This window comes from Alosa alosa, chromosome 19, assembly GCF_017589495.1.
Source record: "Alosa alosa isolate M-15738 ecotype Scorff River chromosome 19, AALO_Geno_1.1, whole genome shotgun sequence".
In the NCBI taxonomy this organism is placed as follows: Eukaryota; Metazoa; Chordata; class Actinopteri; order Clupeiformes; family Clupeidae; genus Alosa; species Alosa alosa.
Window position 1 is genome coordinate 26540884 of NC_063207.1, and position 27357 is coordinate 26568240.

The window sequence follows — 27357 nt, forward strand, 5'->3', positions numbered from 1 at the left end:
GCGCTGCCGACGGTGGGGGCCCAAAAGACCATCAAACATCTTATACTATAAATCTAACTATTATAACTTAACTATATATCTAACTACTATATCTAAAATCTCGATTTCATGCTAAAGGTCTTGGACTCTTGACAAGTAATGGACTAGCTGCTGACAATTTTTTTTTTTTTTTATCTCAGATAGATAAATAAATCATACAATTAAATCCCAAATGTCTAAACAATTTGGCAAGAGTGACGTTTTGGGAGTAGAAGGCTGCTTATGATTTATTTTCTGAAACCTTATGCACCTATACATTATAATACATTTGCCTATATGACTGTCAAAATAGTGATCTTAAAAAAGGTGTAGCCAGACTACAACTGAAAATAGCATGAAGTGAGTGCTGCTTTTTACTGGGACTATTTGTCTCCATTATTTCTGGCTCTCTAAATTATTTTGGCACTGGAGCTGTGGGCGTGCGTGTCATTTTGGGGAAAATACAGTCACTTGCTGTTTATTGCCTCTAAAAAAACGAGATGCTTGGCATGCAGTTTATTTATCATGCATGAATGAACTACAGTAAGCATGTCGCACTTATTAACAGACATCCACCAAAATATACAGTTATAATGTTCCATTTGTTTCTTTGGGACAAAAGCCACATAAATAAGCGCAGCAAATACGCATGTCTTCCAGGAGTTAACAGAATTATTCAAGTGTGAGACGGTCAGTATGTTGCACAATGTTCCTTCACAGGTTCTTTCTGAGTCCTGTTTGTCCCTGTCAGCAATGGAATGTGGGTATCACTGCGTGATGCGCGTATGCTGCTTCCCCTGCTTCCCCATTCCTCTGCAGCAGCATCCGACGTCGGTGATTTACGCACTTCAACCTCAAGAGACTGAAGCTCCATGAGCTCAAGTTCATGTTTGGCAGCGGTCTCTAGCACCTTCTGCTTATTGTAGTAGATGACGAAGTTGTTGATGATGGGGTGAATTGGCAACGCAATAGCGATTACCCCGCACAGGAAGCTGATGGCAGCGTTACACCTGCCCAATGTAGTTTTCGGATAGATGTCTCCATATCCAACGGTCGTCATGGTGATGATAGCCCACCAGAAAGACTGGGGAATGCTCTTGAACAGGGTTTCTGGGTGACTCTGTTCCATGGTGTATGCCAGAGCGGAAAACACAAAGATTCCTACCCCCATGTACATGAGCAACAGACCCAATTCTTTGAAGCTTCTTTTCAGCGCATAGGTGAGAGTTTGCAGCCCTGAAGAATGGCGCGCAAGCTTGAAGATTCGCGCAATGCGCATTATGCGCAGTGCCTGGACTGCCTGTTGCACGTTGGCCAGCTCCATCATTGCAGTGCCCAGGTATGTCAGGATCAACACTACATAGAAGGGCATTATGGCTAAAAAGTCAACTACATTCATAAAGGCGAGCGCAAAGCGCACTTTATTTGGCGATGAAATGAAGCGAAGCACATACTCCACCGTGAACCAGCCAATGCAGACCGTCTCAATGGCATCCACAGTCGGATGTTCAATGAGATTTCCCTCGACGTCCTCCACTTGAAGGTCTGGAATAGTCCCTAAACACATTACCACAGAGGATACAAGAATAAATAAAAAAGATACAATGGCGATTACGCGAGCGGGATATGAGGACTCGGGCTTTTCCATCAGTTTCCACAGGAACTTTTGGTAACGCTGAGAACGGCTCAGTGCTGGGTCCCCCTCAAGATCATCCAGGATAAGTTTAACTTTGTCGGCGATTTCAGCTAACTCTTCCTCTTTCTCGCTTAAACTGTACTTGCAGCATTCATCCAAGTAATTCAAGTCAATTTTCCAAAACTCCATCTCCTTTATAAAACAGATGGGACAAATGCCTCTTTTCATGTGGATCTCGTCAAAATAGTAGACCTCGATTATACATTTGAAAGAATCAGGGTCTCTGTCAAAGTAGAATTCCTTTTTACTGGGGTCGTAGTCATCGCAAAGGCCCGAAATCACATCAAAACTTTGAGTCGAGAGGTTCACCAACTCCGCCAACCGACTCTCCGGATAACGATTTAACATTTCCCCACATAACACCACCCTTACACCGCCGATGTTGACGGCAATTTCCGTGTCCTCGCTCGCTTCAGACGTTTTGCAGTTCGCATATCGCGGTTTAGGTAAAGTCCACATAGCGCTTTTCAGTTTCTTGACAGTCAAGAATGGTCACCAAAACGTTGAAGAGATGTTTTTGGTAGTTTCACCGGAGACTTATGAGCATAATAATAATAAAAAATAAACATAACAAACTGCCTTCAAAAAAAAAAACGTCTAAGAAGAATAAGTGTTTTAAACAGACTCAGACAACAGACAAAGTCAATGGAAGAGTACATTTAATCCTGATAAGGTGTAAGAGCGCGCGCTTCCGACGCCGCGCAACACCAGTTTATTATCCAGTAACAGGTCTCTCTCTCTCTCTCTCTCTCTCCCCCCCCCTTACTCACTCATACATCACCATATAATCGTCCCTCTTTCCCTCCTCCCGCCGCAGTTAAAGTAGTTGATTTATTCAGTCTGGCTCTATGCGCATAACCAAGGAATGCAGGATAGTCTATACATACAGGAAACAATTTAAATATAATCACCATTCCAAGGACAAACACGATTGTAAAGTTATATTTGAAAACTATTGTACTGAAGAGTGCTATCTCGTGTAGGCCTATTGATGGCAAAAGTGTAGGCTATGTAGATGCTATGATTAGGAAACCATATTCACAGCGGCGAGATCAGGCAGCGTTACTGCTACTTCAACAGCATTCAAAAACAGTAGTGGACTTGTGTTATTGAGGGCAACACCACGCCTGTTCGCTCAAATTGCGCCATCCGCTGGCTCATCAGAAGCTATGCGGCAAAACTGAGTGCAATTCATTAATGATTATTGAACATCCGATTTCGTTCGTATTTCTCGTCCTTTAAATATATATAAAAAATATCCTTAATTACCTTTCGCCAAAATAGTCACCCCCAGGGTACAAATACCTGAAATACTTTTGCGTTGAACTATTTTCTGATGGGGAAGGTTTTTACCAATGCTGCTCACTGTGTACATTGTCCAGCACGTCCCCAGTCTAACCTTGCTCGGTGCACATCTGACTGAAAGCAGTGTGATTACAATGTTCTTGAGCAGAACATATGTAGTGTCCATACCGGCCCTGTGCTAGAGTACAGGCCTGAGCACAGACATCTCCCCACTCCACTGGCTGCTACGTTGTGCTATACTTTAGATTTCATATTGATTGAAGATCAATAAAAGTAAAACTTCTATTCGATAAACCCACACACCATCAACATTCCTAGTAAAGAAAATCTCCTGTTCGTCTCTGTGTTCACTTCTCTTTAGATACATGTTTGAATCATACTGCTCATAGCCAGCTGTCTCATTAACTAATATCCTGGAGCGATTCAAACACTAATTAATTAGATGAGTGGTGAAGTGAATGACATATGCACATTAGGTGTTAAAACACTACCAGGATTGAAGAGGTCTACTTATTACAAAGGCAATGAAGTTAATTTTGTCATGTCATGCTGCACAGCCCATTAGGTCACACCAACTCAGTTGGGAATAAAATGCTTGGAGCGCATTTAGGAAAGCATTATTTAATTTTATAGTCATGGACACTTACTATGGACACAAAAGTCTTGTGGGTCAGAGTGCAAAGCACCCATATTTCTCAAAAACCAAAACATTTCAAAGACAGACCCCACATTCCAAAACAAACTTTCATCCGGTCTCTTCAATGATCTGGGTGGGCCTCCTGCCAAGCTCATTATAAATACAGACTATGATAAACCAGGGCAGTCCTCTTAGTGACACCTGTCAGAAGAGTCGCCCTGAGTGCTCATCGATCATCCAAACTGGAAGCAAGTGCATGGCGGAGAAGGCTGAACTTTGGTGGCAGGAGCCATATTTAAAAAAAGAAACCGCAACAGGCCATAGTCCATCTCACCCCTATTTGGCCAACAGATTGGCCATGGAGCCAGGTCACATTTTAGCACTTCCACATTAACATCTCTCTCCCTTTAACACACACACACACACACACACACACACGCACACCCAACCACATGTGCACGCACACAAACGCACGCACACGCACACACACACAAATACATACCATACATACATACACACCACTTTGTACAGGAGCTTTCTCTCTAGCAGGACAGGGGTGTGTAGGCCCATGCTCTTGTGGTCGTGCCGTTTCTGAGGACCCATAGTCTGCATGGGGTTAAATAAATAGTCTGGGGGGGGAGGGCACAGGCAGGGCAGACAGACTTCGCCCCTCTAACCGGAACCTTTACTTCACCAGGCCTATCTTCTTGGCCTCAGTTTCATAAATCAGCAGCCGCCACATTTTCACTATGAAGACCTCAGCTTCCTCATCCAGCACCTTTAAAGAGACCACAGACAGTAACAGTATTAATCAATGTTGTCATCATACACATTAAACACACATGATTTGTATTCATGTTTAAAAACTAATGGAACTGAATGAGTTAAGGACTCACCATGGCAACATCATCGAGTATAGTTTGTGGGGTGCTGTGCGCCATCACCTGTGAAGCAGGGCAACACATTACACATCCATAGGGCATGACACAGTACTCACAATGCCAGTCACTGGAAACAGGACTGAATAAGATTGACTAATTATTCATTAATAATTAACTAATAATAAATCACTAATTATTTTTGTCAGTCACTTTCATTCTAACCTTGGAGCATACAAAGTCAACCAGAGTGGCCTCCTCCTCGCCAATGTACTCGATGATCTTCTTGTTGATCCATGGCCTAATCCGCCGCTCCATTAGAGTCTGTGGGGGAAACACAACGCACTCAATCAGAAGCCAATTCCACTGCGCCAGCTTGTGCACATGTTAGCAGAGAGTTGTCGGCAGCCTCACCGAGTCTACTATGGACCAGTCCAGTGGGTAGGAGAAGAGCTCCGTCTTGGCCGTAGGGATCTTCTCGATCAGGCTCTTGATGTGCCGGCGCTTCTCTTCGCTGTTGGCGCCGCCCTTGGTCGCGCTCACGTCCAGACCGTCCAGTCCCAGGTTGCCGCCGCGGTCGTCCTCGCCGTAGTCCAGCGGCACCAGCTTGCGCTTGCGGGGCGCCTCCGATTCCTCTTCCTCATCGAAGCGGTTGAAGACACTGTCCACTGTCGCAAGCTTCTTGCGCTTGACCACGTGTGGCTGACCAGGGCTGCCTGCGGCTCCTGATGAACAGACAAGAGGAAAGGGTCACAGGGTTAACTCCCCCAGCATCGCTCACAGTGTTGTATCAGGCTCTCCACAACTCCATTTCTCAGCTTCTCAACTGATAAGAATCTTTCTGGCAAAGCTTATCTGATGCCGACTTGTCGTCACACGACTAGTTTAAAGATTAAGAGTTCATAGCAGAACACCCAAGATAACGGCACTGAGCTTTCACATTTCACTAGCCAGAGGATGTGCGATTTTGCTCAATTACAGAGGATTTGACTATTTTGTCCTTTTTCTAACTTGAGTTGGTTCCTAGAATAATTTTGTAAAGAATTAGTGTTTTTTTTTTTTTTATCTGCAAAATTGGAAACATTAACTTTGCCTTTGAGACCATTCTCAAATGAATACAGCATTTATCGACCATGCAGTAAGCCTGCTGTCCCATGAGTGCTCCTCTCACCTAGCTTGAGGCTGAGGCCGATCTTTGGCCGGTGCTCCTCAGTAGGCTGGGCTTCCGGCGAGTTCTCATGGGGGATGATGATGCCGCAGGGCGACTCGTTGCCGGGTGTGAGGGGTGTGCCATTGCCACTGGCGGAGGAGATGGACGGCGCCGAGGTGATTGGCCGGAGCGTGGGCTTCAGGCAGGGCTTGACCTCGGAAGCATCCTCCTCCTCCTCCTCCTCCTCCTCCTCCCCTCCTCCTCCTCCTCCTCCTCCTCCTCCTCCTCCTCCTCCTCCTCCTCCTCCTCCTCCTCCTCCTCCTCCTCCTCCTCCTCCTCCTCCTCCTCCTCCTCCTCCTCCTCCTCCTCCTCCTCCTCCTCCTCCTCCTCCTCCTCCTCCTCCTCCTCCTCCTCCTCCTCCTCCTCCTCCTCCTCCTCCTCCTCCTCCTCCTCCTCCTCCTCCTCCTCCTCCTCCTCCTCCTCCTCCTCCTCCTCCTCCTCCTCCTCCTCCTCCTCCTCCTCCTCCTCCTCCTCCTCCTCCTCCTCCTCCTCCTCCTCCTCCTCCTCCTCCTCCTCCTCCTCCTCCTCCTCCTCCTCCTCCTCCTCCTCCTCCTCCTCCTCCTCCTCCTCCTCCTCCTCCTCCTCCTCCTCCTCCTCCTCCTCCTCCTCCTCCTCCTCCTCCTCCTCCTCCTCCTCCTCCTCCTCCTCCTCCTCCTCCTCCTCCTCCTCCTCCTCCTCCTCCTCCTCCTCCTCCTCCTCCTCCTCCTCCTCCTCCTCCTCCTCCTCCTCCTCCTCCTCCTCCTCCTCCTCCTCCTCCTCCTCCTCCTCCTCCTCCTCCTCCTCCTCCTCCTCCTCCTCCTCCTCCTCCTCCTCCTCCTCCTCCTCCTCCTCCTCCTCCTCCTCCTCCTCCTCCTCCTCCTCCTCCTCCTCCTCCTCCTCCTCCTCCTCCTCCTCCTCCTCCTCCTCCTCCTCCTCCTCCTCCTCCTCCTCCTCCTCCTCCTCCTCCTCCTCCTCCTCCTCCTCCTCCTCCTCCTCCTCCTCCTCCTCCTCCTCCTCCTCCTCCTCCTCCTCCTCCTCCTCCTCCTCCTCCTCCTCCTCCTCCTCCTCCTCCTCCTCCTCCTCCTCCTCCTCCTCCTCCTCCTCCTCCTCCTCCTCCTCCTCCTCCTCCTCCTCCTCCTCCTCCTCCTCCTCCTCCTCCTCCTCCTCCTCCTCCTCCTCCTCCTCCTCCTCCTCCTCCTCCTCCTCCTCCTCCTCCTCTCCTGCTCCTTCTCGCGGTCCCTCGTGCGCTTCTGAAGAGCACTCCCCCTGGTGGACAAGTTAGGGAACAGGTCAACTTCATGTCATTTCCACTTTTCTTGACAACATTACAGTTCTATGCATATCTTCTCCACTTACAGAACATCTTTAGATGCCAAAGCTGATAGGTAAGGAAGTCTCAAAAAGATTCTATAACAAACTCATCATTAGTGTTTTTAATAAATCTTTGAATATTTGTTTGGCCAAATTCATCAATTAATGAATCATTGGAAGTTTTTTTGATTATCAAACTGATCATCCTCTCTTGGTAACTGTATGTCAACTACACTGGGAAAAGTTGACAAAATAGACCCTGAAATCAATCTCTTCCTGTACAATTCCCATCATAGCTACATTGACTATAGACTGGAACATTGCTGTGGCCATAGCTCTTGGTTATTCACAAACAACTTAAGCTCAAAGCCCAATGAGTGGACCAACCTGTAGTATTTTGGGTCGTCCCGATCATCGTCGTAATCCTCCAAAAACTCCTTCAGCCGTTTGGCCTCTTTAGCCTGAGGGGTCACATGGATAAAATGGCACCCAGACACAAAAGGAAATAGGTATCTGTATCAAGACGTACCACAGTCCTGGTACTTGATCAAATACATACACGCACGTGGGATTTTTCTTACCATTTCTCGACGTCGCTCGTCTTCTCTTTCAGCATCTTTGCTGTAATCCCGCGCTTTCTTCCTCTCCCTGATCTCCCAGTTCTTCAGCCGCTGTAGGATCACAGGTCACACTGTTCATTTGGCATGTCTCCAAAGTGCACATCCAGTGAACACTCTGAACTCCCCAGTGGACTTATCTGTACAGATGTCCTATTCAACTCCAAGCTTTTTACCCTTCAGTGCTCCATTTATATTTATTTATTTATTTATTTATTTATTTATTTATTTATAATATATATATATATATATATATATATATATATGCAGTTCACATGGACAAAAAAGCATATACCAGTAACAATAATACTTCATGGTGAAACTACTTTCTTTCTACACCCATGAGCTGGCCTCCAATCATTTTCTCAGGCTGACTATTTTAGCCATAAACCCTGCTTTTGTCCTTGGGGTTGGGTAATAGAAAGTTGAAAGGGTATAAAAAGTACCTCTTGGTAGGCGGCCTCCTTCTCCCTGAGCTTCCTCTCAAGTTTCCGCCGTTCGTACGCCTCCTCCTCATCCTCCTCCCGGTCTCTCTTCTTCTCTTCCCGGTTACGCTCCCTTGAACACAAACGGGAGACGGAGATGACATCAACGTTTCCATCACAAAGACGGACAGATGCTACACCCTCAGGGTAGATCAAGGCCTGTCTACGCATCTGAAACCCTAAAGGCTTCCATCAGAAGTTTCTTCAGACTATGGATTCTACTGCACTTTGCCTCAAAGGGTTTTGCCAGGCCGAAACTGTCCGATCAAAGTTGTAGTTTTTTAGCCCTCGCAAACTGAAAACAACCTTGACATTCTAAAAAAGTAAATACAACTTGAGAAACTATACAAGTTCTTCTATCTAGGGAAACAAACTTAAACTATTTCAGCGGGTAGACTGCACTTGTGTTGCTGAGAGCAACAAAAGGCAAAGCACATGTTCATGTTGTTAAGGGCCGGTCCAACAGGACTCACTTTTGCGTCTGTGCTGCAGCACTCACCTGGACCTGCTGCGGTCACGGCTCCGGTCGCGGCTCCTCTCCTCGCGCTCCCTCTCGCGCTCGCGCTCCCTCTCCTTGTTCCTCTCCCACTCCCTGTCGCGGTCTCGGTCTCGCTCGCGCTCCCTCTCGCGCTCCTTCTCCCGCTCCTTGAGGTCGCTTCGGCCAATCTCCTTCTCTCCTCTCGTCCCTCCGGTCCCTCCTTCGCGCTCCTCAAGGCAGCTCCTTGTCCCGCTCCCGCCGCTCGCGCTCCAGCTCCAGCCGCTCCTTCTCCTTCTCCTCCTCCAGTTTCTGTCAGGGACCCAGCAAAGAGTACAGGGGAACACGCACAGCAGTTTAGCCTGACGCGCCACAAGACAGCTGACCAGCTCTGGGAGCTCAGAGAACCCAACAAGAGGATACAATAATGTGTCACTGGTTTTTTTTTATTTGTGAAACATTTTATTGATGAAACATTTTATTGAAAGTGGTTTACAGTCTCAATTACTTATTTACAGCCAACACGTTCACAGGCAGGCAAACACACACACACACGCACACACGCACACACGCACACACACACACACACACTCTCTATTGAATGATGACTGATGCTCCCTGGGAGGCCATCTGCTCAGCTTCATAAGGTGGTGCAAACCACTAGAGGTACATGAAAACAAAGGGAGGAAGCTGCCACCAGTCACATGTATGTGTGAGCAACTCTCAAAGAATTAGGCTGCTATCTGCTACCCATCACGCAAATACCTGGTTACACAATGGTATGCATGCAAATTGGAATTAACACCAGAATGCTCCTACTGAGCCTCTGTGGGTCACTCCTATAATGGTATGCCATCTAATGCCCTTGTCTCTATGGCCTTTCCTTGATAGTTTTATTTAACTGGGTAGCAGTTGTTTGTTTTTCCATGACTATATCTCTGGCATCTACAGAATCCAGCCTACCATACACAACAGCAATAGACACACAGATACTGGAAACCACTTTGCGTCCACACCAAAACACCCACATATATAAACTGGTTGGATGACAGATACAAACAAGTAAACACATTTCCTAAATAGAACTGGACAAATGGACAAAATGTTAACAATCTTTAAGTACCTAGAAGTAGAGGAAAGCAAAGAGAAGCGCTTCAGTCACTGGAGCAAGAAAACAGCTGCTTCTGCATGAAACTAGTGGTTTGGGACTTACAGACGGCGAACTACGGATTCAGCGCTTCACTGCATTTTACTGGCCTATATGCTAGGCCTAGAAGGAAGAGCAGGTCAAACCATTCACAAACCATTCGTCACACGCACGGCTGGGTACACAAAAGTGAACCCTACCACTAACCATCCAAGTCTATGGAAAAAGTGCACACATAGAAATGACCTAGATTAAGGGAGGAGGAGAACACTGGGCACACATTTTAACAGTCAGTGTGTAGGAGCACTTCATGTCCTGGTTATGTTTTGCTTTGTTTTGTTCTTAAAGATGGAAATACACATTTGAAATCATATAAGAAGCAGTCTTACCCAGACAGAGTCTTCAGGTGGTTCGCCAGAATCCAGGACCAACATCAAACACAGAGAGAGAAACTCACCAGCCAAGCCAAAGAGCCCCCAACTCACGGGAACTTTTAGAAAAGACCTCATACATACACAAGGTTGACTCTCTACTCCCATGTTCCATAAATAAAGGTCCAAAACGACCAGAGGAGAGAGTTGAGGGGTCTTATGTCAGGGAGGTGAGAAGAAGGAAGTGGGGAAAAGCGCCAAAAAAAAGGACAGAAAGACAAACACAGGGACAGAATATCCCTAAAATGCCAGAGGCCACTCTTACTCTAATACTGCAATCCCTCCGTATCGTAATGTTTGGACTTACCTCCTTAGTGAGACTTCAGGGGAGAACTAAAACACTGAATGCCAGTATTGTTGTTATAATAATGTTCATATTTCCTGTTGCACTGATTTAAGGCCCCATTTTTTTTTTTACAAATGCTGCATCATCTGTATTCTTAATATGGTATGACCATTAAGTCTTGCATGTTTAGTCTCTTGAACTTAAGATCATAAGCATTTTAACAGTAACATTTATCTTTCAAACTGTACACTATGACAATGGAATAGCAATATCTGGCTGTCATAGAAGACTAATGAGATGTCGTATGATGACTGATCAGACTGCAAATGCAGCAACTCTCTGATTAATGGACCTTATTCTTCAACTTCCTTGAGCAAATGGGAACAGACTGCTCATTTTTAGCACTGCCACTGGGTAATGTATAAACCCCTCCATCACAGAGGGCCACAGATGCCAGGTCTTCACATAAACTAACACAGAATGGGACGAGCCATCAGGATAAAACAAGTCTGAGCCATCTACACTGCACTGATGAATCATTGTTCTAAGAAGCATGTGGACACTGAAAAGCTCAAAAAGAAAAAAGGACAAAATAGAACAAACAGAGACGTAAATAAATAAGACAGAGAGGGGAGAGTGGAAAGTAAAGATAAATGGACACAGGAGACATACAGTGGTCTTACCGGTCAAGTCTTCAGAACACCAGCGTGCTGTGGGGGGGCGCCCCCTACTCTAGCACAGACTGCAGGCAAAATGGCCGCAGTGGTTATTTAGCTATCCCCATGAAATAGTTAGCAATTACTCAAAAAGGGGGGAAATTATGGAAAAAAACACTTCATGAGGAAGGACCCGCAATGGTTCACTAAGCTCTTGGCCGATGACTAATACAGCCCCTACACGACCATGAATACTGTGTAATCAACACAACACTAGCGGGAGGGAAAAATCCGAGTCAGAAGTACCACTGCCTTCCCGGGGCTTTGAGGCAGCTGCTGTTCATAAAGGAGGCCCGTGAGCCAGTTGCCCCATTAGCAGATCCTCCAGAAGGGGGCGCCCAAGACGTGTAAAGAAGAAAAAGAAGCTCATACTTACATCCTATCCACGCAACTTTTTCCAAAGCTCTGAGATTCATCTTGCTTTAGTCACCATATGATCTCTATCATAATGGTGGGGTTTAATGAATAGATTAGCTTTAAGGGAAGTTTACATAATATCCATGCACTTTTGTGTTTTGAATTGGTCCTACTCTACATTTTTCTCTTAACCCCCATACGGACATGACGTGAGATTTACGAGATGGTAATCTCAATCTACTTCAGAACTTTCAGTAAGTATGGATACATATAACCCAATAGAATATTGTGTAAAGGTAATGAAGAGCGGTTAATCTACTTCATCTCTTGTATTTCAAATCCAAAATTGTCGCTACACTACTTCAAACAGTTGACTATTTCTGCACTGTTGTGATTAAGATTGTGATTATACTAATCAAGGCAACACACAATTGGGCAATCAATGTTCAAACAGCCCAAGGCCAAATATAAAAATACAAAGACATAACTGTTACCTTGTGAGTGTCTCTGAACTTGCTGATCTCTCTGGATATTAAGTCTCTTTTGTCCTCCTCCATCTCGATGGCATTGATATCCTCCTAGGACAGAAACAAAGTAAACAGACTGAGAAGGGCTAACATACTTCAGAGTGAAGAGTTTAAGACTTTAAAAGAATAGAGATTAGAAACAAACCCTGCCGTCGTCACAGGATCCATTCAATCACATCAACATATAACAATTACCAATACACTGCATTCAATAAGGAATATTACAATGTTAGCATACTACCATTTCAATTAAGTGAATACATACAAGTTTGTACATAAAAACAGTCCCTGTGTTCTGTTACATCATAGCCAGTGCAAGATAGTCTTAACTAAATGAATGGCATGTGGTGGTACAGAGTGATAATGTTACCTCCTCTTTCTTCTCTTTCCGCTTCTTGCGGGGGTGTGAGTCCGAGTCCTGAGAGGGGGCATTGAGCTCACTGGAGTACTCACGAATTAGGCCTTCGATTGCCCCTTTCACGGTCTGGTCCCGGCGCTTTGTCTCTTCATCCAAACTCTCCTCTTCATCGTCCTCGTCCTTTGTACCATCCTCAGGCTTTGCTGCCTGTCAAGAGATCATGGAAATATGTGGAAAGCCGAAGGTTAAAGAAAGAAGAAGGTTAAAGCCCGAGATCTGGACAAAAAGAACCCATGGGTAAATAAGCCTAGGGGGACAAAAATTATTAACTCGTTTCTAAGCGCAACTGGTTCCAAAAAGTACCTAAAACATCAAGCTGTAGTTTTGCCGTTGTTCCTCTTGCTAAACTAGTGAAGCAAGCAGCTTACATCATTGGAATCAACTATCAGGGAGTACACATACTGAGATGATATTTGTGATCATCTACGATTGGAAATGCATACAGTATCTGCATGTTACGAAAGCAGTTCTGCATAAAAAGAGTGCTATAATTACTAAATGCAATGAACCGTGAGTGAGTTTGGATTGGTGTTACTAAATTGGGAACCATCTGAATTAAAATGGCATTGTAGAAAAGAAAAAATCACAGGAAAAAATACAATAGACAGATTACACACCCCATTGGCATTTCTTTTCTTGGCCTTCCACTCGTCCAGCTGGGCCTTGGTCTTGGCGTCGACCTTCACCAGCAGCTTCTTGTCCCCGATCTGCAGCTCGTGGAGCAGCCGCAGGGCCCGGAGGGTGGACTCAGGTTCCTTGTACTCACAGAACCCAAACGCTTGAGGGGAGAGGAGAAGGGAGAACGGGTAAGAGAGTCAGTCATGTGCCCAGTACAGATGCCGTTTGTGCTTACTAACTAGTGTGATGGACACGCGATGGTGAGGGAACAAAATGTGAGGGAAAGTGAGCGGGCTTTGGACTAAGAGCAGGAACGAGGATAAGTGTGGATTGACAAGGCATTCAAAGACAAAAAAAACATCTGGGTTCTTTCTCTAGCTCTCCCTCTCAGGCCAAACCCTGTGCAAGCAGCATGCTCCACAAGTCCTACAGTACAGCCTCCCACCTTTCACATAGGCCTTCCCAGCATGCATCTTCTTGGATCACAGTAGCTCTGCTTGGTTGTAGGGACACCAGTGGGGTGGGGCCATTTGGAGGATGGTGAATTGTAATGATGGGGAGGGGTGGTAAGTATATCAGAAATGGTTTTACCTGTTTTGTTTTTACCTTGAAGTTTTCCAGAGGCTCCCTGGACTCTTTTCCAGCTGAGAACCAGGCCACACTTCTGTGATGACAAAACATATAAAAGTCCGGTCAATAAGTTCACCAAGCATAGTTGATGTGACATAAAGCGATTAATGAATATGCAAAGCCCTTGCAGCAGTCTTCACTCACCGATAGAAGCTGTCGGACAAGCATGTCTGAAGCTTTTTCTGAAATGTTTCCCACAAACACTGTGGTGGTTGGGCCACCAGTGGTGGCAGTAGTGTTGGTGTTGTTACTACTCTCCTCTGTCCCCTTGGCTTGTGTTGTGATTGCCTCCTTCCTTACCACTGTTGGCTTCTGTGTCACAGATACTGTGGAGGGGACCAGTACCTACAGCCACCCATCCAAAAAACAAAAATTCATACATTTTGTATAAGCTATCTGTGTCTACTAGACTTACATCCCTCAAGTGTGCACAACTGCATCACTTAGTAAGCCAAGTTTATAGCAGACAGCAACATTGCACTGTGGCTTACCGTTGGTGCAGGCGTCATTATGCCCATGTGAACTGGAATCATTGGAGCTCCTTCAACATGGAACAACAAAAGGTCAAAGTGACTTCCGTTAAGGGCAACAAATGACACACAACAATGATTTACTATAGAATTCAAACCCTCATTGTACTCATAGTCATTTATTTAACAAAGCATTTTAAATTAATCAGAACTGTTACCCCAAATGTTTTCTTAACAAATACCTCAGATTATCAAAAGTTGTTCCTTTACTTACCTGGAGGCACTGTGGGAGGATACCCTCCAAATTGTGGAGGGGGGATACCAGGAGGCAGCTGGGGAATCCGATTTAGGTGAGGGGGGTACGACATATCGGTGGAAAGGTACCTAATGTAACGTTAAACATTTCCGTTAGGACAAAATGGCACTGCAAATCGGCCTGTTAAAGTAGTCCGCTACGTTACCAACCAAGCTATTAGCTATTGGTGTATTGACAAACGTTGTGTATTTGGCTAGTTAACAAGATGACAATGGAATTGACCTACAAAAGTATCTTGCATCAATTAACGTTAAGTTACTGATTATATATAACATGCTATCACAGCTTTTTGAATGATGATGTCAGTCAAACGAACAACCTCCCTAATAATGAAAATGCGGTTCATTGGCGTTTCCCAACTGTAATGTTAACGTTAACCTGTGAATCGAATAGCAGCTACTACATTTTTTACCAGGCCAACTGGGTATTGATGCTGCAAAGCTTAACAGCGTTGACTGAGTTAAACACAATGTTATCCGTCAACTCAAACCAGCATTACTTAACAATAACTGTTTAGCTTAATTTCGCTCAAAGGATTTTAACCAAGCTATCATTACACAGTAGTAAGTTATGTTAGCTGTCAAATAAACAATACTCAACAACTTTGCTATCCAAAGTATGGTAGCACCACTACATGAACTGCCCATTTTTTGGCCATAATTGTGTGTGTGCCACTGTCGCCAAGTGCACCGCCATTAGTCTAACGTTATGGTTCAGTTAACATTAACATAATACTAGCTAACGTTAACTCTTCGGCTACCAAATTGGCAACAACTATCCATATTAGCAAGGCTAGCTAGCTGGGAGCTAATGTTAGCTAATAGCAAGAAACAATTAAGCTTACCCTCGTTTTCCTTTATTTCAGGATTATTTCACCCAGAATCCCTTGATAACGTAGTAACATATACCTATTAATAACTAATAAGATGAAATACTAATAAGAAATCCCCAAAGAAACGTTAGAATATTATACGCCGGTCAATTAGCAGTATGCGCATGTATGAGGCACAGAATAAGATGGACGAATGTGAGCTGACTAGCAGCAGTAGCAGCGTTCTAGCGCAAGGTACTCTGGGATAGAGACGAACAAAAAAGATAATGTGTGTAGTTTTACCACCAGGTGGCGACCGGTTGCCACATAATCTGAGCCGATGCGGTTCTGACCTGGTTTGAGCTGTTTGATATTATATTATCGCAAGCCTGGAGCACCACGCTACAGCCAAAAGTTGCTTGTTGTTTGGGCTGTTCAATGAACATCATGCTGCTGTTCAATGTGACATTAGGCGTAACCAATGAACTGATTGAATTTCACTTAGGCTACAGATTTTTATTTATTAATTTACTTATTAGGCTACTGTTCATTTGTTTTTTTCCTGTCGTAGCCATATGTCTGTGTACGGGTACGCTGGCGAATCACGTCGCCCCGTCCAGTCTGTTACTTAAAAACGATGTGACCCTTTGGATGTGAGAGGGTCTGAGACTGTAGCAAAGATCCTTGATTACTAGCAAGATAGAGCAACGTTGGAGCAACCCCATAGACAGTAAAAGATAGAGCAAAACAGGACAGTTCCGGTCTGCATAAGTGGGAGTGTCACCTTACGTCACTAAATAAACTTTCTCTCAATAAGCAGTATGAACAGATAAACATAATTGTGTTCACAGTATTATTGTCTATAATCATGTATGATACCAATGAATCATTCTTTAGGACATGATATGAATAATTTAATTAGTCGTGTGAACCGAGCTAGCTAGCTAGCTAACGCTATCTTAAAATGCTATATAAGTGGATGGGAGTAGCTATAGCAATACAACTATGCGCTAACAAGTGACTAGTAGTTGAAGGACTTCGCTTAAACTTAATATACTGTTCCAAATTCACTTGAGTATAAACTATCCACTTTAACTAATGTCAGTAATGTTATTCAGCTAGTTGTCATTTCAAAGAAATTACACTTCGCCGTTTAAAATGTTACCTTAGCTAAGAGGCTAACTAGCCTGCCAACTACCGGACAGTAACTGGCAGCAGCATGGTCTGATATTAAGTTATTTTATTACAAATCCGAACACTAAAAAATTACACTTTTAAGCTTGAAATGATCCCAAACACTTAGATTATGACAACATTTTCCAAAGAATCCTCAACAAATCCAGAAAGACATAATGACCAATTTATTGGTAAAATTCCACAAGTCTCCATTGACATTAGTGCAGCGAAGGTTTACTCTGGTCTGCATAACGGGGGATTGAAACTTCGTTCAAACTTTGTAACGTAGGTCTTGAAAAGGACACTTGAGGAATGTATTTTTCACTTTTGTAAACTTTATACTTTTTGAGATATTAACAAAAAACAAGCTTATTTTCCCCACAGACTTTATATTAGCACTATGAGATCGCAATGGACTAATTAACTTGATTTGCACCTGTATCAACTTCCAGCTGCTCAACTAGGACCCATCAAAGGGCCAGTTAAACTGATTGCACCTGTATCAACTGCTTTCTGCTTAACTAGGCCAACTCTCTGTGTCTCTCCATTCTACAAGGATATAGGGCACATTCCATCCAACTTTCTATCCACTCATCCTCTTCAAACCATTCACTCATCCACCCATTAAACTATCCATCAACATCCATTAAACAATCTGCCTAGCAACATCCATTCAACTTTCTGTCTATCAACATCCATTACACTATCTACATTCAACTTTTAAACTATATACTCTGTCTCAGGCTTTAAGCATACAATCTGGCTATCTTAAGACTACTATTTCCTCTGCCCACAACTGTTTCAAAATACATGTCCTCACTACAATAATTCACTATTAAATAATTTAACTATTTAAACTACTCAACTATTTAACTGTTCAGCCATTTCAACTGTCAGTTGTTATCAACTATGACTCCTGCCAACTGTTTCCCAATAAAAGTTTGTTTGGCATTTTATGTTAATATACAGTATGTTTATATTTTCATGCACTGGTAATTTCCTCGAAATTACATTTTCTAGTTAGCCTATGCCATAAACCAATTAGGCCTACACATGATGATGCTCTATTGCAAAAACACAACCAGTTGATTTGATTATCAGTTTCATGATTTCATGCTTTCTCTCTCTCAGTCCACAGAAAGATGGGATCTAAACGTGTTACAGTGAAATATATACCCAACTGGGCATTTATTAGGTCACGTTGTGACCAGCAGAACGTGTGGCTGAGAAAAACACCAGAGGCATGGTTGTAGGAAATGTCCTACTGTAAGCAACTGGAGACCTCTGCATGTGGCTTTCCACCCAGCACTCCCTTCGAACAAACCCTCGCAAACGGGCTTTTCATTGGTTCGAGTGAAGGTGTGTCACCAAACCTGACGTAACCCCCTCACCATAAATGGGCATAGACACCAGCATTTAAGTAGCCTAAACAGTCATATAACTCTAACTGTTTTTGTTTATAGTGTTAAAATGAAGCCGTTAGTAAGCGCTTAGGTTACTACAATTTGAGGAAAAATTAGGTCTGTTAAAGATTCTTTAAATTATGTCCGCTTTTTCGGTTTGTTGCAGGGACAATTCCTTAGTCTATGACGCTCGTTCCTCATGAATATGAATGAGATAATGGTCCAAAAGACAAAACGCGCGAGCGTCACTTTCAGAATCAGCATCCATCTGAAAGCGAACAGCATCTCATTTCCCTTGTTCTCCCAAACCGTCGACTATCGTTGTAAGAGAACTTAAAGACTTTCTAAAACTCAACACAATGGCTTTAAGAGGATCTCTTTCTCGTCTTCTTAGAACACAACTTCACGCCTGTCAAAATAGCCGGGCGCATTCAGTCGCTATTTTGGGAGCTCCGTTTTCAAAAGGACAGGTAAGGAAATGCTAGATCTTTTGAAATGTTCAGAATACGAAGTAAAACTCTTATGGTATTTTATTTGGTATCTCGTCATGTCGCCCACATAAAGTTGGCTGAATCCATAACATAACGTAGCCTACTTTCATGTTTCAGAAAAGAAGAGGAGTCGAGCACGGACCAAAAGCCATCCGGGATGCCGGTCTAGTTGAGAGACTGTCAAATCTAGGTAAACCTTAGCCTACTATGCTGATAAAGCCTACATTTAACATGCAGCCTAAATGTACCCAATATCTCAACTCTAGTTGCCATTTTCTGGACGAGGACATCCTCTCGGAAGTAGGCAATCTGGCTCTTACATCATGATCTGGCAAATCAGTAGCCTGAGGGTCTAAAACAATTAGGCATTGTTCAATTTCAGTGTTGTGGCGATTACGACAGATTAACAGTTCAGAGGGATTATGATGCTTCAGGTGACTGTTTAAAATTGGGGGGAATTCGGCGATTTTTGTGACCACATGGACTGCGAGAAGGGGTTTGGTCGTGCGTCATGTTCTCCGCTGCAACCTCCCGCCCACTGACGCAAACGGGTTTTGTCCTATGGTTTTGTCATGTCTTTCGGCATAGTCATGTGAAGTTACCACCCACAACTAAATGTTGCCCTGTAAAAACCAGAGGATCATAAAATGGATGGCGAGATAGGCTACACTTATGTAATCCACAACAAACCGATTCCTCGCTGTGATAGTCGTTCTGGCAATTATATGGCCTTGAAAACTAGAACAGGCAAAAATATCATACCAACCTTATTCATTGTACACTTGAGTGTTTTGTTCAATGTAAGGTGATTTGCATTGTGAACATCTTAAGGGGCACAGTTCCACTCGCATAGTTTTTTTTTGTCCAAGGTTGTTCCTCGGGAATGTGCAAGTCATTTCGATATATATAGCTTTTTCCGAGTGGTAGTCAGCTGCGAAACAGATAAACATTGCGTCGCCACGTCTGATTAGTTGCGCAAGGCCTGTAGCGCGTAATATGATATTAGAGCTATCTTAGGAGCGACGTTTTTCAGTGGTCGGATGTGGACGACTGGCATACATTTGGCACATCGTCATGCGCTGAACATGCTTATTCAGCGTGAGAAATGAACAGTATTATGGGCACTGGTTTCATCCTTGCGAGTTAGAGGATAATATTGAGCACGGTAGCCTACCGTTCCCAAGACTCAAAACGGAAAAAGAAAGCAAGCATCAGGCTTGTCTTCGTGGCAATACTTGAGCAAAAGTCTCACCACAAGTCCGAACAACTCAGTGTCCAACAAGCCAGTGATAGGCCTACTGGAGAATGATGATCAGACTGTGGTTTTGGTTTAAAAATAACTGACCGTCTGGGATCTCAATATGAATCTGATACATGGTACAAGTCCCAAGCCAGAGCATCAGCGTCTTCTTGCATGCAGCCTAATCATTTTGATGTCTAAAACAGCAATGTTCCGATCTATTTTTGTCCATGCGACTATGGGTGGTTAAAAGATGCATCATTAGTTTTCTTATGCACTGGCCAAGTAATACAACTCCCTAAAACCAATCGTCTTCAGATGGTAACCCCTCCCTCTCCTTCCCACAATAACTTGTTTACTACATGCTTGCCTACCACTCCCTCTTCCTTAATGTATTGATACATAACAGACTATGCAGTGCAACCTATGCAGTTTCCAGAAGATTCCTGTGTGTTTACATGGAAAATGGGATGGGATGGTCAGACCCAAATGGAAACCTGATTAGGGACTCATGGGAAAATAGGACACATGGAAAATGTCTAGTCAGAGTACTAACACAACACCCCTTCTCCAAACATATTAAGTGACACCCCTCTTCCCAACATTAGTCCTGTCAATCACAGATTTTGCCTTGCATTAGGTGGAGAGTGCAGTGATGTTTGGAGGGTTTAATCGATAATAAAAGTTATACACCTAATTCATTTCTTCAGATTACCCCGTCCATGACTTTGGAGACCTGAATTTCCAGCATTTGGAAAATGACGAGCCATACATGCATGTGCCTTTCCCACGCACCGTGGGCCGGGCCAACAAGCTTCTGGCCGGCGCTGTGAGCCACGCTATCGAGGCAGGACACACCAGTGTCCTGCTCGGGGGAGACCACAGGTAACACACGGATTCGGTTTCTTTTTTGTCAAAGAGCATCCTTCAGAACGTAAAAGAAGAAATGTGAATTTAAGAGCTCCTCTTTTCCCCCACAGCCTTGCTATTGGCTCTGTGCAAGGCCATGCTCAACAGTGCCCCGATCTGTGTCTGATCTGGGTGGATGCCCATGCTGACATCAACACGCCCATGACCTCCCCTTCTGGTAACCTTCACGGCCAATCGGTGGCCTTCATGCTCAAGGAACTCCGAGACAAGGTAATTTGAGCACTTACCTTTATGTTCCCTTGTTACATAACTCTCAGTACCCTCTGTCAAGCAGAGCAGGGAGGCCTGAGGCATGTTCTGGCATTGTTCTTAGAATATCTCTTTCTATGAAATGTCGTAAAAAGATAACAATGTGCTCTCTAACCTGACACAACAGCCCCATTTGTCCTCACAGATGCCGGATATCCCAGGATTTTCTTGGATGAAGCCTTTCCTCGCCTCCAGGGATTTGGTCTACATTGGCCTGAGAGATGTGGACCCAGGCGAACAGTAAGTACAACATTCATATCGGCTGAGAAAGGCCACCTAATCTAACTGATTTGTGTTTGTGTAAAGTGAGCACATTCAGATAATGTCCTTGTGTTTTTTTTCATTATCCAGCATTATCCTGAAGAACCTAGGAATCCAGTACTTTTCCATGAGAGACATTGATAGAATGGGCATTCAGAGAGTTATGGAGGTCACTCTTGATCATCTTTTGGCCAGGTAAGAGAAAAGTATAAAGATACTTTTAAAATGGCTCACATTAAGTTTTTAAATGCATTACCTAATGAACAAAGTACAATGTACCCTAACAGATACCCTGCTCTAATGGAGCCGTGAATACATGTAGGAGAAGTAATACAGAGTACAACTGCTTGCCTTTAAACCTTGCCTTGTAATTCAGGATGTTGCTTGTTCTTGCACAGGAAACAAAGACCGATACACCTGAGCTTTGATATTGATGCCTTCGACCCTTCCCTGGCCCCGGCCACTGGGACCCCAGTCAACGGAGGACTGACTTACAGAGAGGGCATTTATATCACAGAGGAAATCCACAAAACAGGTAAACTCTAAGGAGATACACACTCAATTATTTACCATATGAACACCAAGTAGAGACACAATATGGAGGTGGTATGTTGTGACAATGAAGGGCTCTTTTCTGATGTAGGGCTGTTGTCTGCTATGGACCTGGTGGAGGTGAACCCTACTCTGGGCGCAACCAGCGAGGCGGTGGAGTCCACGGCCAGCCTAGCGGTGGACGTAATCGCGGCATCACTAGGACAGACGCGTGAAGGCTCACACGGAGTCTACCAGGAGGAGCCTGCGTCGAAGGAAGACACCGAGCAACTGCGGCTGTAGAGCCACTAACGCTTGAGTTATGGACTGTCACATCTCATGATTCTGCATTCCAAATGCCCTCCAAGTGTCTCGCTTTGAGACAAGATCACAAGTGTGGCTGGTAGAAGTATGCTGTTGGACACTCTGCTCACTCAAGGTGTTGAATTCAAAAGTCGTCCATCGTCTTGAATTCATACATAGACCAGAACAAATGATTGCCTGAATACAGGTTCTTACAGTTAAGGTCCAGTGAGGGGGTGAATGTGTGCAAGTGTGTATGTTAGTAAGTAAGCCATCAGGACTGCTGTTTGTAGCTTCGTTTACAGGTGTAATTAGTTGAATATGGACTAAGTACATAATTTACGTGTGGGAAATGAAAGTTTGAAAATTAAATGACAGCTTCAGAATTTATTTCATTGGCTATTTCAGGATTTAGCAAGACCTTGGCTACTGATCCACATTGGCTGTGCCAGTGGCACCTTTGCAATAATGACAAGTGTTTGCACTTTAGGACCAAGTGCAGTTTTTAATGAGTTATTTTATATAGTTGTACATTATAGTGTGTGAAAATTCTCATGAGTGACTTTTTGCTATGTATAGTTTTAATTTGTATAGCCTTGTAGATATATTTTTATTCTGTTTTGTCATGACGTACCAATCAAAGAAAATAACTTAATTTTTCCGGAGACAAATCACTATCAGAGAAATTGAAACGTGAAAAGGTATGGCAACAACTGTCCTTTGAAATGACATACCACGTCTGTTTACACATTTCATGGTAGACCTGCTTTTACTTGTCTTTCTAAATAATTCAGAACTCAATAAAATAGTGAACTACAGACTCCTTGATGACTTGATAATTAATTTAGTTAATATTCCCTGCCAATTATAAGACATCCTGTGATAAGATGTCCCACAGATGCTGTTGTTGTAAACACACTGTATCGGTCTACTACCAAGATAAATAGACAGCTAGCAGAGCACAGGTCAGTGTGTCAGAGTCTACACACACAGCTCATGAGAATTTGTGTCATAGTAACAGGTGCTCCGGGCTGTACACACATCCTCTAGATTCCAAAACACACACTTTTTTAAAAAAAATCAGAAATCTCTTCTTGCCAGATATGCAAACAAGTCTGGCATTACAGGTGGTCTACTAAACAAAAACACACCATGGGAAAACTCCATGTGTACCACACCTGATATTCAGTGCTTTATTTAATACTAAGAATAAGACTGAATAGTAAAACTCTTAACCTCTTAAAAGTCACATTAATCAATACATTATATTTTGTAAGTTACATTAATATATTCATTATTGGAAGATTCATTTCAGTCTCTATTAGTATGTACAGTTGCCCTGTGCGTCATGGACACACTCACACCCACACAAAAACAAGGCGGGCACGAGTGGGAGTGGGGCCAGCAGCACTGACATGGGAAGTGAACTCACATTTCATGGCTCAGAAGTCTTCTCTGGGTCTCTTTCGACCCAAGTCCACAGGCTCATCACTGCTGTGCTCCTTTTTCCCGTGGCTCAGTTCTCCAGGGCGGCCAGGATGGTAAAGCCAGTACATCCAGTACAGAAACGGCCGCAGTCTATAATCACTGACGAGACTTGGTCCATCTGGCTCAGAATCATAGCCTTTCACTGAATGTAATTACACACCATCCAAGCACAGCATCTACTCCTCCTCTTACTGCTTTACAACAGCAGCTCCCTGAGGGAGAGCAAGAGCTCGTAGGGGAGGAAAATGGAGTCCCTTGCTATCAGTATATCATCAAGGTAGAGTAAGAGAAGTGGAGAGGAGAGGAGGATGTGACAAAGAGATAGTGGGGTGCTTCTGGCCTCTTGGCTGTACATTTTTTGGACAACTAGGTGACCTATTTACGGAAGAACTTCAGGTACACTACAGCTCCGAGAACGCCGAGCTCCATCACGATAATGACTGACAGAAGCAGTTTGTTGGTCACAAGCCTGTAAAAAAAAAACAAAGAGAGACCAATGGAGGCCACTGTTTTTGTATGGACTGAATGGAATTCCAAACAGTGTTGTACATTGGTTAAAAGGCATGGGTGTGTTTCCCCTCTGAGGTGTTACGCAATAACATACACGTGATCTACTTTACTCCCTGGTAGCGAAAACACATTCACCAGGAAGAACTGATAACGCATATCAACAGCCCAAACACATCAACACCACCTGCCTAGACTGGCAGACTAGACCTTGGAAGGCTGCCAAAAATCTACTCACCGTCGGGACATAGAGCGGAGGATTTTTCTACTTCTGCTTAAGTTCTCTCCAGTATGAACCAGCTGTAAAAAGAAAACCAAAACTACATGTCTTGTTTGGTGATTAGGTCTCTTTCACACCTAATTACAAACTATTCTTTCCATTTTCTCACCACACAAAGCATTGCAAATCCCTCTCTTTCCCTTTCTCAAAAAATCTCACCCGGTCACGAGTGCGGTCCAGTTGATCTCTCTGCTCGCCCAGCTCCTCAATGATGTCATTGCCAACCTGGTCCGTTTCTGCAGCAATCCGCTGGCTGCGCTCGATGCTGGCTGTGGCATTGTTGAGTGATGCTGTGCCCTGGATGAGCAGGGCCCGCTGTGATTGTACATGAGTCTGGACAGGAGAGAGAGAGAGAGAAAATTGGTTGAAAGCAAAGGATACTGTTCAAAATGTTTCTGTATTAATTGACAGTGATCAAAATTTCAACAGACACATGAAAGCAATAACTAAATCAGCTTTTTACCTCCTCAAAATTATTGCCAAGCTTAAAAGGCTGATTTCAATGATTTAGAAAAACTCATTCATGCATTTATCTCCAGCAGGGCTGATTACTGCAATGGGCTTTTCACAGGCCTTCCTAAACAGGCTATCAAACAGCTTCAGGTGATACAAAATGAAGCAGCTAGGGTCCTCACAAAAACTAAAAGAACTGACCACATTACTCCAATTCTTAAGTCCCTGCGATAACGATAACAATAACTATAACCATAACAGCATCCACACTAAACAACAATAAACAAAGTCTCTCCTCATGTTAATGAATGTGACGGCTGAAATTTGATGGGTTCTGATTGGCTATTAGCTTTTTATCGTTCTCAAAATCGCTCTGAAAGTGATCCCCAACGATATCTTTCTTCATGCCGTTATCGTTATAGTTTATGTGTGAACGTCGTCATTCATATTAACGAGAACGATATTTGTTTATAGTTATTGTTATCGTTCTTGGTGTGAATGACCCTTTAGTCACAGAATTGACTTTAAAGCACTACTGCTTGTTTATAAATCAGTAAATGGCGCAGGACCTAAATACCTATCAGACATGCTTCTACAGTAGACACCTTCTCGACCTCTCAGATCTCAGGAGAAAAACCTGTTAGTAAAATCTGCTGTTAAAACTAAACATGGTGAAGCGGCTTTTAGCTGCTATGCGGTTCAGCTCTGGAACCAAGACATCAAAAAGGCCCTAACTGTAGCCAGTTTTAAATCTAGACTTTAAGACCAAATTGTTCACAGATGCATTCTATTAACTGCGCTGAGTTACAAATTCTGAATCTGCCTTTAAATTATTCCACCTTATGTCTTTTATTTTGTCTTCTATACTTTTATTTGCTATTACTGTTTGCTTTTGTTTGTGTAAAGCACATTGAATGACCTCCATGTATGAAATGCGCTATATAAATAAACTTCACTTGACTTAAAAAAAATAATTTAACAGTACTTTACAACTGTAACAGTGGGCAGAATATACTGTACAGAGTCTCACAAATCTTGTTAGGGACACCCTAGCAACCATCCTAATTGCCCTAGCAACACCCTAGCAACCATCTTAATTACCCTAGCAACAACCTAGCAACCAGCATAGCAACCGCTTCATTAATGCGTTTTGGCTTATTGGGTGTTACATTAATGCAGATAACTTTTGATCTGTGTGCCTGACTTTCAAAAATGAGGTACTGTTGCAATTCTTTTGGCGAACTGCACCTGAACAAGCGGCAGTTAGGAGTGGCAGTTAGGAACGACCCTATTGCATGCAAACTCTGCTCCTTAGCCACTACACTACCACGGTCCAGTTGATGAATGGCAAGATGGCATACAGATTTCAGTACTTACACTATGGTCATTCTGAGAGGCATAGATGCCCTGCCTGTTCTCCCCTGGGCGACCAGCCAGGCCTGACCCCTGGTCTGAGCTCCGGACGTCCCGCTGTAGTTTGCCCAGGTCCCGCCTATACAGCCGGATCTTGGTGCTCATCGGGTTTCGGAAGGAGGGTGGAGCTCCGATGAGCTCCCGGTCCATACTTTGCAGCTGGGAATTTTAAAGCATCAGGAATATTAATTAACATGATGCAATGGTTTGAGTCTGCACAGAAACACACCTGGTGTGAGACAGCAAGTCTGTCTGGTGACAGGGCTCCCCCTGCTGTCTGAGACTAGATGACTGACTTCAATACTCGGGAATTGAAGACAGTTAGGGCAGGCATTCTCCAATCTCCATGAACTTCTAATACAGGCTGCATATGAAACTCTGTACTGTGAATCTGTAAGCGCTGTTGCACAGCAATGTATAAGGTAAATGTACTCACAACTTCTTCTGCTTCCCCAATTCTCTCATCGAAGACCCGCACCAAACGTTTCCTTTCCTCTACAAAAATCAGGAAGTTTGTCCATTACACAGCAGCTTCACATTTTAAATTTGATTACGAGATTGCATTAATTTTTTTATCTAAAATAGAGGGCCAATGTAACTGTATAATTTTATTACGATGTCTTATCAAATCGCTGTTTAGAATCGGCATATATAGTAAGGCATCTAAATCTTAATTTCTAGAACAGTAGACGATTTCCATCTAGATATAGATAATTAATATTATACAATGTTACTAAGTGAGGGGGATCATTTAAGGTAGCCGTTGGGAAATTGTTAACACAATTGAGAATGTCTACACCAATCCTATCATATCGCACAATGTTGGCCCATCAGTGCACCAATGCATCTGCTGTGCTTTGATCTAAATGAATTAACTTATGATAGCAAGTTAGTGTTTGAGAAATACAATAACTATAAGATCGCTTCAGTCTTGTTGAATCTCAGTGTTTGTTTTGTAACACCAAATAAAGATAAATGGCTCACTCCAGCTTCTTTCCATCAAACGAAAATAACGTTAGCTAGCACTATGCTATTTGGATAACGTCAAGTTTATTTACCTCCGTGACATCGAAAGATCCGCTGGGGCATCAGCTCGAGTTCGTCATACAGAGATTTGTAAATCTCATGTAACTTTTCTAATTCTTCTGATGACATGTTGGTAGTGTATAGACCACAACAACTTTATGATTTGAGGCATAAGACAGAAACAAACACAAGCACTACCGCGATAATAAAATCCTCGGGACGGCGAAAATTCACTTCCTCGTGATTTTATGCGACCTACTTATTGCCT

General features: G+C 43.7%; 4 protein-coding genes across 4 annotated transcripts; 1 reads left to right on the forward strand and 3 right to left on the reverse strand.

Moving 5' to 3' along the window:
- Window positions 1-522: 522 nt before the first annotated feature.
- Window positions 523-3482, reverse strand: kcnf1b (potassium voltage-gated channel, subfamily F, member 1b). Its single transcript, XM_048228281.1, has one exon. The coding sequence runs from the start codon at window positions 2171-2173 to the stop codon at window positions 710-712; it is 1464 nt and encodes a 487-aa protein (XP_048084238.1). The 5' UTR covers window positions 2174-3482; the 3' UTR covers window positions 523-709.
- A 142-nt stretch (window positions 3483-3624) lies between these two features.
- rbm25a (RNA binding motif protein 25a) lies at window positions 3625-23757 on the reverse strand. Its single transcript, XM_048228286.1, is given in 20 exon segments — window positions 3625-4434; window positions 4553-4600; window positions 4760-4858; window positions 4949-5259; window positions 5706-5895; window positions 6702-6914; window positions 6917-6989; window positions 7422-7495; window positions 7616-7705; window positions 8098-8209; window positions 8636-8796; window positions 8798-8923; window positions 12043-12161; window positions 12430-12640; window positions 13111-13271; window positions 13718-13775; window positions 13886-14086; window positions 14233-14282; window positions 14486-14595; window positions 23355-23757. Coding segments are annotated over 20 exon segments (2502 nt in total). The 5' UTR covers window positions 23357-23757; the 3' UTR covers window positions 3625-4341.
- arg2 (arginase 2) lies at window positions 18161-22740 on the forward strand. The gene is made up of 8 exons (XM_048228282.1): window positions 18161-18387; window positions 18526-18598; window positions 20359-20533; window positions 20629-20788; window positions 20973-21067; window positions 21179-21283; window positions 21487-21623; window positions 21732-22740. The coding sequence occupies exons 1-8, from the start codon at window positions 18277-18279 to the stop codon at window positions 21920-21922; spliced, it is 1047 nt and encodes a 348-aa protein (XP_048084239.1). The 5' UTR covers window positions 18161-18276; the 3' UTR covers window positions 21923-22740.
- Window positions 23089-27350, reverse strand: vti1b (vesicle transport through interaction with t-SNAREs 1B). The gene is made up of 6 exons (XM_048228285.1): window positions 27122-27350; window positions 26500-26558; window positions 26028-26222; window positions 24357-24530; window positions 24156-24217; window positions 23089-23879 (listed from the first exon to the last, which is right to left on the reverse strand). The coding sequence occupies exons 1-6, from the start codon at window positions 27216-27218 to the stop codon at window positions 23786-23788; spliced, it is 681 nt and encodes a 226-aa protein (XP_048084242.1). The 5' UTR covers window positions 27219-27350; the 3' UTR covers window positions 23089-23785.
- Between the last annotated feature and the right edge of the window lie 7 nt (window positions 27351-27357).

What these genes read in the sequence shown, in the direction of transcription:
- kcnf1b (XM_048228281.1), bottom strand. Translation starts at nt 2,173, where the DNA reads ATGTGGACTTTACCTAAACCGCGATATGCGAACTGCAAAACGTCTGAA.
- arg2 (XM_048228282.1), top strand. Translation starts at nt 18,277, where the DNA reads ATGGCTTTAAGAGGATCTCTTTCTCGTCTTCTTAGAACACAACTTCAC. An exon ending in CTGCTCGGGGGAGACCACAG is followed by an intron (nt 20,534 to 20,628) that starts GTAACACACGGA and finishes TTTCCCCCACAG; the next exon opens with CCTTGCTATTGGCTCTGTGC. An exon ending in AGAGGAAATCCACAAAACAG is followed by an intron (nt 21,624 to 21,731) that starts GTAAACTCTAAG and finishes TTTCTGATGTAG; the next exon opens with GGCTGTTGTCTGCTATGGAC.
- vti1b (XM_048228285.1), bottom strand. Translation starts at nt 27,218, where the DNA reads ATGTCATCAGAAGAATTAGAAAAGTTACATGAGATTTACAAATCTCTG. An exon ending in TTGGGGAAGCAGAAGAAGTT is followed by an intron (nt 26,223 to 26,499) that starts GTGAGTACATTT and finishes TAAAATTCCCAG; the next exon opens with CTGCAAAGTATGGACCGGGA. An exon ending in CCTCTCAGAATGACCATAGT is followed by an intron (nt 24,531 to 26,027) that starts GTAAGTACTGAA and finishes TCTCCTGTCCAG; the next exon opens with ACTCATGTACAATCACAGCG.